The sequence below is a fragment of the Ixodes scapularis genome, unplaced genomic scaffold, assembly GCF_016920785.2.
Source record: "Ixodes scapularis isolate PalLabHiFi unplaced genomic scaffold, ASM1692078v2 ptg000060l_1___fragment_2___debris__unscaffolded, whole genome shotgun sequence".
NCBI classification, from domain to species: Eukaryota; Metazoa; Arthropoda; class Arachnida; order Ixodida; family Ixodidae; genus Ixodes; species Ixodes scapularis.
The window spans coordinates 97,591-107,661 of NW_024609902.1; the positions used below are offsets into that span (position 1 = coordinate 97,591).

Here is a 10,071-nt window from a genome sequence, read left to right on the forward strand (position 1 = left end):
GTTTACAGACCGACCACATTTATTAGTTTTTATAACCGCGTACTTCGAGTTATCTTCAGTATTGTTCATTTATTTTAGGACACAAGGTAGAACATTTTATATCAAATATTTCTAAACATACTTTTTACCTTATTACTAACACATATAAGTTTTAAACATATATGTGTTATTGGGTGCTATTTATATTGTATAATGTTTTGGGCCACAGTATCCCGGGTGTTCAATTGTAGTCTTCTTATTATTTGTATTTGTGTACCTCTCCTACCACGTCCCTTTGGGCCAGGTAGTATTGATAAATAAATAAAGCTTACTCTGGTGACGTGTTCTAAAAAAATGGTTAATATAATATTTTATGATATTTTTACCTCTTCTGCACACCTGAAAATAGTTAAGTGTGTTTCAACCCCTTGGGGGACTCTATTCTGCAAAATTCAAGGTATCGTCAAACTACTAATACAAAAAAAATACGTTGGAGCCACACTATATTGGAAACCAAATGTTTGCATCACCAACAACACATAAAAGTTTTGTAGACCGAATTCATGAGGTTCGAATTTCGGTCTCCATCGTTCAGATGAATAAAAGTCGTCGAGAGCGGAATTTAAAATGCAAGGGAAATATGTGTCATTATGGGCGTCTAAGATGTCGAACCCAACTAATAGTAAACGAAATACGCAGCAGATTAACGAAGAAAGGGTAACACAAATATAGACGTTATCTAGCTATACAAAGAGTGAGACAGTTTATGCGATTTTCATACTTGCTCTTTTACGCCTGACTTAACTTTTCTTACTAACCTCTACCAGTTTTTAATAAATGTTTGCCTAAAACAATCCATACAAAGCAAAACTATATGTTAGAATGCAAGTGAAACTCAGCATGCTAGTGAGCGTGAACTGCATTATACAAGAAGCAAGAATAATGTCATGAACTGTTCAATGCCGGCATAAAGCCAATAACGATGTGTTTTAACGAGCTTCTATATTCGCTTCCAGGACTTCTAGTTCGCACAGTTCGGAAAGCATGTCATCCCAAGAACTAAAGAATTCTCACAAAGAACAATTTGTGGGACGGACATATGTGGATCGTTATGTTGCTGGGAAGTTTTCTTCTTCTCAAGCAGAAAAATTGCATCGCTTTTTTCACTCGGGTAAATATAAATTGAGGAATGTTACTTTGTTAAAGTTTCAGAGTTGTTGCTCCTAAGATTACCGATCGATGACCTCGTAGATTTGCTGGATATTTTCGTGTGAAAATGACAGAGTGAGAACTGCGGGTTCTGTCATTTCATAGCCTCCTCTATACTCACAAAGCATGGCAGTTCAACGACTTAGCCACAGAGTGCCCGGTCGCCGATTTGGAGCGCAAGGATCTTGTAGCACAGAGCATCAAAGAGACATTTATCGGGGAAGCCAGAGCCATGGGGAACCTGGACGTCAGCGCACAGCTTTTGCAGCGGCGAGGACCCGAAACACAGTTGGTCGCTCGGGAGAAGTGTGTTTCGGCTTCTCGCCGCAGCGGGGCGCCAGTCCCGCTGCAGCGACTGTAGAGATTACCAAGCAAAGATTAAGTGAATGGTGGCAGAAATCGAGAGAAAACTAGGTATTTTCTTAATCACTGATGGCAAGGGGGTTTCATAGCCTCACTTTCTTTGCACTGCGGAGTGAATATAGATTTCACATTTAAATATTCTAAGCTTAAATGGTAAAACAAAATGGCTAGGTGGCGTAAGCTACCGCCCGATCCAAAGGGCTCAGCCGTATTCATCCATCCATCCATCCATCCATCCGAGAAGCTGGCTCTCCTCTTTGTCCGTTGTATTCCGCTCCACCTTTTCCATTCCGGCGGCCGCTTCTCGTGGCGATCTGCCAGGCTTTGTCAGTATATAAGAGGCTATGGTCATCTTAAATGGCCGGCTTCCAGCACACGCTCCACGGCCTTGGCCTTGCTTCAAGTTCGACCGCGATCGCATGCTCGAACTGCACGACACTCCGAAGCATTACCGAAAGTAAACAGCTCGGGCTGAACGAAGGACAAGTAAAACTCGTTTTCGTCGTCCCCACCTCGTCAGTGACTGTAGTTCACGCTGTAGTTGTATCTACAATTAAAGTCACGTTTAAAGCCCGACATAGCACGCGCACTCGCGTGCACGCATAGCAAGGCGACGTAACAGTGAAAAAGGCGGGCAGTTTGAAAGGAGAACCCAAAAGAGCTATGGCTCTGGAACGAAGTCACTTCCCAACCTCGTTTTTGTATTGGGCGAGGAGTTCAGTGCTTCACCCGAGAATAAGTGTACACATAAAGCTTGAGTACAAAATAGGTAATGCATGTGTGAACTAGAATTTTTTTTTTAAGATAAAAATGAAGTAAAGTTTTTTTTGGGGGAGGCAGTTAAGCTTAGCCGATATAAACCTCTTGTGTGCTTTTTATAGATCTGATTCAGGGCGAGACCCTGTTGGATGCAGGCAGCGGTCCGGTGATTTTGAACGCCCTTATGACCTCCGGTCGATTTAAGCTCATCGAGCTGAGCGACTTGGTCGAAGACAACAGGCTTGAACTTAAAAAGTGGATGAACAGGGATGAAGATGCCATTGACTGGAGCCTCTTTGCAGAGAAGATTGCTGCCGTTGAAGGCTATAGGTATATAGGGCTCTACAAATCAATGCCGCATTAGTGTATTTTATTCAGTCGCTTGCGTATTTATTCTCCACTAAAACTACTTCACTTTCCCAGACCTCTAGAGTTTTCTTTTTCGCATCTGAAGAATTATATAATCTTGATCATGCTGACAAGGTCTGGGAATCACAAAATGTGTTCAGAGCAAACTACAACCTTGCTGAACGACCTTTCAAAAATTGTCATCGCGACACTTTCGTTCACGTCGCGAGATAAAAATGTTTCCACTCAATGGAGCGGGGAAATGGGCATCATGTCTTTAGTTTAAGCTGACGTGACGGCAATTTCATTGCAAACTTTAGCGCGGAAACTGACGTCATGTAGCGTAAGCTCACAAGACGCGGTCACGTGACGTCAAATAGCCCAACTACATATAGCGACGAAATCGACATCACGTGGCTTGATGTAAAAAAAACGTGGTCCCGTAAAATCAATTTACACTCTAAATGTAAGAGTGGAAATGAACTTCTCGTAACTTCACGGCACATGACGTGTTCAAGGCACTTTTATATCTCTGCTAAATGTATCAGATAAATTAGATAGGCGTGATAACAGTTTTGTCGCTATACTTGGCGGGGAAATTGACGCGATGCTCCTTAATAACGTTACTCTCCGACGGTCTTTCGTGGGAGTCTTCCTGACGGTTTTCTAATGACTCGGCTCATTAGGTGTCGTTCAAGCTCTGACAAGAGCGCAACCTCGTAAGCTTTCGCGTCAGTTACCTTGCGATGAAACAAACAGGGAAGAGACAACGGCAATGCCTGGCGCTGGTAGCAATGACTCGAATAAAGAAATCAATAGAGCAGTGCCTGTAGACAGTAAGGGAGACAAACTGAACGAAGTAGAAGGTGATCGAGTCTTCCTGCAAAAAGACGGACAAGTTTTATTAGACGCTAATTGAAAAGAGGGAGTCTTCACATTTAAGGCGACTTTTCTGGAAGGGCTATTGACCATAAACCGCGCAGAGCTAATTCGAGAACAGAAAACAGACGACTCGATCAGCCATTGCCGGGACACTTTTGCCCTTGGAATCGCTCGAAAAAAGATAGCCTTTAAAAAAAACTGGTATTTTGTATTGACGGTTCAGTGATCGTAGCGGGGTCACATTAGAACAAGTCGTACTGCCACATACGTTCCGTGCAGACCTATTGGCTGTATGTCACGGCAACACTTGGACAGGGCATTTAGGTATCACTAAGACTAAGGAAAGGATTCTCCAGGACTACTACTGGCCAAATTGTTTTAAAGACGCTGAAAACTTTGTAAGATCTTGTGACAGTTGCCAAAATGTAGGCAAACCGAATGAGAGGTAAAAGGCTCCTTTGAAACTGGTTCCGATAATCACAATGCCATTTCGAAAGCTTGTTCTAGATATTAAGGGGGCCATTAAGAAAAAGAGGGTTTAAATACGTTCTAACAATGCTCTGCCCAGCAACGAAGTTTTCAGAGGCTGTACCACTGAGGGAGGTTTCCTCAGCGGCAGTTGTGGATGCTTTGTTCTCCGTTTTCGCTCGGGTAGGATTTTCAAAGGAGCTTCAGACGGATCAAGATAGTGTGTTCGTTAGCGAGTTAACGACGACCTTTCGAGAGAAGTTAGGCATTAAGGTGATTCGCAGCTCAGTGTACCACCCACAGAAAAACAGTGTAGAGAAGTGGCATTCTGTGTTCAAGCGAATGCTACGTGCTGCTTGTCTCAACCGTGCAGAAGATTGGGATAGATATTTGCCTAGAACCATGTTCGCTTGAAAAACAGTGCCACATGAAGCGACAGGGTTCAGTCGAGCGGAACTAGTTTATGGGAGAACGTTGAGATCGCCATTAAAAATGATCAAACAAGTATGGGAGGCAGATCAGGACATCCTATTTGTTGAGCATGTGTTCCGCCTTATTAATAAGCTATAGCAGATGCAGGACATCCGCGGCAGAAAACATGAAGACGGCGTAAATATCTGCTAAGAAATATTATGACCGTCACACCAGACATCGGGAATTCCAGGTTGGACAGAAGGTGATGGTCCTAAAACCATCTCGGGAAATGAAGTTAGAAGCTCACTGGGAAAGACCTGCAACAGTTAAAGAGAAACTGTCGGACATAGATTATGTCATTTCGAGACAAGGAAACAAAACTAATATCTATCATTACAATTTGCTGAAACCCTATATTATGAGGGAAAGTATGGTCAACTTCACCCTTGGGGAAGTGAAGGAAATACACTTACAAGATATTCCGGAGCTTGAAGTACCCTCTCAAGCACTTACTAAAGAGGAGGTAATTGAGGTTTCTGTAAAGCTGTCAGAACTAGACGTAAGCCAAGTTGCAGATCTAAGAAAGGTCTTAGGAGAATTTCAGGATTTATTCATAAACCGGCCGGGTTACACTACACTCGTCACTTATGATATAGAACTAACATCGGATGTGCCGGTTCGTTCAAGACCATACAGAGTGTCACCGCGTAAGAAAGAGATCCTCAGAGCTAAGATCCAGACAACGCTAGATTTGGGGGTCATTGAGCTCTGCGAAAGTGATTATATGTCACCTATAATCTCAGTAGAGGCACCGGGGAAAGATCCCAGCGTACGTTAATTACCGTAGATTGAACCTCATCACAAGAGATCACACTTATCCGATAACAAATATTAAAGACCGAATCGAGCGGGTCAGTTCACCCAAGTAAATTTCGAATATAGATTTAATGAGAGGCTATTGGCAAGTTCAGATGACGGAGCGTGCCGTTAGATATGCAGCATTTATTTCTCCGATTGGGACATTTCGTCCCCTCATTCTGCGTTTCGGACAGAAAAACGCACCGTTTTGTTTTTCAAAGTAAATAAATGGATGTGGTTCTAAGGGCACGGAACAGTTTCCTTTGCCTTAGTTAGATGATAGCGCCATTTGCTCGGAATCATAGAAAGAACATTTCGTCTACTTGCATATTGTCTTGGAGCGCATTCGCAATGCCGGTCTTACCATTAAGGCAAAGAAACATCAGTTCGGGAGGGCGGAAGTGACCTACTTGGGACACATTGCCGGTCAGGGACTTTGCCGGCCAACAAAAATTAACATGTTGGCCGTGAAAGAATTTCCTCGACCCAAGACACAGTCCGATATAAGAACGTTCCTGGCGTTAACAGGATACGAAGATTTATCAGCAATTACTCACAAATGGCGAGTCCGCTAACGGATGCACTCCGAAAGAGCGAACCAAAGGTGATTGTTTGGACGGATCAAATAGAGCAGTCATTTAGTGGCCTTAAATAATCACTGACAACTAAACCAGTGTTAAGAGCACCTGATTACACAAAACCCTTCATTGTTAAATGCGACGCCAGCAACCGAGGTATTGGTGGGGTGCTGTGCCAAAAGGATGAGAACGGCAATGAGCACCCAATTTTATACGCCAGCCGAAAACTGACTTGTCGTGAGGAGGCCTACAGTGCCTCCGAGAAGGAATGCGCGTGTTTAGTATGGGCGGCTCAAAAACTTAGTTGTTAGTTAGATGGGACTAGATTTATATACCAAACAGATCACTGCCCCTTAACTTTGCTTCAGCAGATGTCATCGAAAAGTGGAAGGTTGCTGAGGTGGAAGTTTAGCTCTACAGCAATACAACTTCACAGTTGAATACAAAAAAGGTCGGGATAATACAAATGCGGATGTAGAGTAACACGCTACCACTTTCTATTTGCTAAATGCAAGTAACGGCGTAGACTAAGACGGAGCATCCACTACAAGGGAATTGTATGGTGATCAAACAAAATTTGTTTTATTTGAATCCAAACGCATACATCGCAGCGACTAATTTCTGCCTGCGCTATGCAGATGACTAGAAAGAACAAAACGCTACCCGAATAGACTCTATTTTTTGCTCTGTGTACATGCATGCCGTAGTACAATCCCCATGCAATTTTGCGAAAAAGAGTAGACACACCAGGTGACCTTGAGCGTGCGGACGTCCATCTTCGCTCGCTTCGCTGTCTCTGTCTCTATCTGCCTGTTGAGGCCTGCTGCACCTCGGCGGCGTTCTGGAGGTCTCTCGACCGGCAAGTTGCAAGCTGGCACCATCCGACAGACCACCTTGCCGGCGCCGAAGTTGTTAAGGAGTGGAACCACCGACCTGTACTGCAGACCACAGCACCCGGGCATTTATCATCCGCAAGCCACGGCGCGAGACTTTTCTTCATCAACTACCATTGAAAGACTTGCGCCATCCTGAACAACTGGCTGCAGCCAAGTTGCTGTCGCTACCACCTCCAGCTCCACAAATCAACGAAAGCGAAGGCTGCGCAAACCGTGACGTGCATCAACGAACCGGATATAAAAAGGGGAGCGCGGGACCAGGGGTGTGCGCGACGAGAGGAACGCTCGGTCTGGTTGAGCCGAGAGCTACCATTCATCCCCTCATCTTTCTAATTATATCATCGAAAACCCTACCCTCGCTTGACGTTCCTGTGGTCTCGTCCCTCCTTCCAGAACCTAACATTACACAGTGCAATTGTTTGATTTCCACAGGGGCCAACGAGTGATATTACACAATCATGATTACTTTGTCCTTTAAAAAAAGCTGACTAGCTTAATGTATCAAAAAGCAAGAACTTAGAAATAAAGAATCGGTGGCAAATAACGAGTAGTAGAAGTCTCCAGCATCAAAAAAGTATCTCTCCAAAATAAAACGCAGGAAGCTCGTCTAGCGTTTCCGGCCGTTGGTAATGCATGCAACAGCGTTTATCGTACCGATGAAAGCGTCGCGTTGCCCGCGGGTCAGCAGGAGGATATGACACAGTGCAGCAGGCGGCGACCGTAGACGCCAAGATTACACCGGCCGTGGTTAGCAAAACACATAGGAGAGAATAATATATCGTGATAGCGCTGACGGTGGTGCCTGCATCAAAGGTGACGTCATAGCTGTGATGCCAAGCAAGGACCAAGATATCGACGTCATTAACGCTCATGTCCTGGTTAGTTCCGGTTTGAAAGAGCCTGCGGGAATGAAAAAATTTGGTCAATAACGCGCTCAGGGAGTTTTCGAGCCTTTGTTTTGGCGTGCGGTTGGAGCATATGAAGGCTGGGCTTCAATTTCATAAATGCAATTGGCCCTATAAAAGCAATAATTGAAAGGTTAATTAAGAAATATATGTTAATTGCCCGCCTAATTGCACTAAAATCCTTCTTCCTTGTGGGCCCCGAGTCTGGCTGGCTAATGAAATAACTGAGAGTGCCCTAATGCAGCTCTTTTTTGTTTAATTTGGTGCAGTTAGAAAATAACACCCGGTATTGTTAATATATCTGGCCGACTAATCAATGTATACTCTGCCCCATTCAAAAAAGATATTTTAATGCAATTTCCACTTCACTTCAGACTTTATCAACCTGTCTCTTTGTTTCCTTTCCCAGTGTACCGCAGGCTTTCCACCCTGCTCAATATTGGCAGACTACTTTTCAGATTTATTAGGTGCAGACACCACTGGTGCACTGTGTTCTCAGCTGCCTTTTTTCAGTCGGTGACTGACTTTATGCAGGTATAAAACTACTACAGCTCTGAAGAGACTTTGTGTGGCGGAAGAACACTGGATAAAAAGGTAGCGGAGGAACAGTGCGCCAGTGGTGTTCTCTGCACCTGAAAAAGTGAAAAGAGTTGTGTGAAATATTTTAGCCGGAGATAAGGCCAGCGGTACGTTGCGAAAATAAACATGAAAACAGGGTTGTAGAATGCGAAGTGAAAATTGGTGAGAAAATCCCTGTGTCGTGGGGCAACGTATGCACTAGTCAGTCGGTCAGATGTGTGAACGATAGATATCGGGAGCACGCGTTGGCAGTTAAATCATCGCGCAGTGGGCATCTTCCAATCCGTTTCAATAGATGGGCGTTTGAACCAAGATTTGCTGAAAGAGAGGTAATGACGCGACAAGCCAAGCAAAGGACTCGTGCGATAACTGAAGGATTCATTATGACAGAGTATGCGGAAGGCACGAGTGCCAGTGCACCGTCAATCGCGTAATATGAAAAAAGATCGCATATCTTGTACACAGCGAAGCAATAGAATGATGTTAGCAATGTAGTGGCATGTTTAAGATTACGCAGGTTTATATTTTCTTCATGGTAAAATCAGTTGGAAGTAAACGCTTGGTCTGTCCAGTTTCTTTGACTGCGCCGTTCTTTTTTACGTTTTTTTTATTCGAGATGCATCACCGACTATCACAAGTGTGTACTAACCAAATACGTAAAACCTAGATGTGTCTTAAAACTCGCCCAACAGATGACACAGTGCAGTGTCTAAAAATAAAGATAAATCTTTTAAAGCAAATCTACGGTTACTTACATGTTTTATGCAGAAATCGCAATTCAGAGCCCGAAACACCGTCCTACAGCATAAAATTGTTTTTTCATCGCCTTTTGCCTAATGGTGAACATGACTTAGATAAACATATTCCGCTGTGAGTTTCATTTTTAACAAGCTATAGATCTTTCGACTCGCTGCATCACTTGACGCGCTGGACCTCTTGACACCCATTCGATATCTTCACCCCCATTTGACCTCATGAGCCATATTGAAGATCTTGATCCCATAAATCTGTTGACTCAAATAATCTCTTAGCTCGACTGTCATGTGGGTTAAACCTTTTGATCCGAACCGCTTAATAAAATAACTACCAAGCCTTGACGATTTTGATTTTTATGCTCGTATCTCTGCACACTGCCATACTGTGTAACTGACTAAAAGCTGACAAACACTTCTTCCTTCTCCTTTTCAGCGACATCAAGAAGGGGGCGATAGAAATACTGGAGCGCACACGTGCGGCCATCCACAATGTGGTACCCTGCGGTGTGCTGGAGCGCGGAGTGCTCCCAGTGGAACACAGGGAAAACTTCGACGTCGTTATTTCCTCCGGATGCCTGGAATCGGCAGCAGTAGACGTCGAATCATATCGAAGGGTTGTTTGCAACGTGGTAACACTCGCGAAACCTGGCGGTCTGCTTGTCATTTTTGGCGTGGGTGGTTTAAATGAATATCAAGTCGGAAGCGCTGATTTTACTGTCATGAACCTCACCGAAAATGTACTGAAAGAAGCCATGACTGATGCTGGCCTCCAGATAGAACTATACCGACCCCATAAAATTGGAAGTTTCTTGGGAAGTTCAGACGTGTTCATTTTTAACATGGTGGTACGTAAAGCCTGATTCGGAGAATCGCACTTCATATTCTCCAACGTACATTCCTTTGGCTCTTTTCTGTTTTCTTACTCTTAATACGCGCACCTCCGGAAATAAAGCTTTGATATTTTTATTTGTCTTTGTGAAGCGCATTGAAGTTGAAATAAAATGTTATCTACTTCGTGGCTAAATTAAAGCGAAAAACTCTGAGAAGTATCAACCATTCAAGAATATAAGAACTATCT

General features: G+C 43.7%; 1 protein-coding gene across 1 annotated transcript; it reads left to right on the forward strand.

The window, feature by feature from the left end:
• The first annotated feature begins 861 nt into the window (after positions 1-861).
• On the forward strand, positions 862-9,853 carry LOC115317037 (indolethylamine N-methyltransferase-like). The gene is made up of 4 exons (XM_040213160.1): positions 862-881; positions 996-1,150; positions 2,433-2,640; positions 9,427-9,853. The coding sequence occupies exons 1-4, from the start codon at positions 862-864 to the stop codon at positions 9,851-9,853; spliced, it is 810 nt and encodes a 269-aa protein (XP_040069094.1).
• Positions 9,854-10,071: the final 218 nt, after the last annotated feature.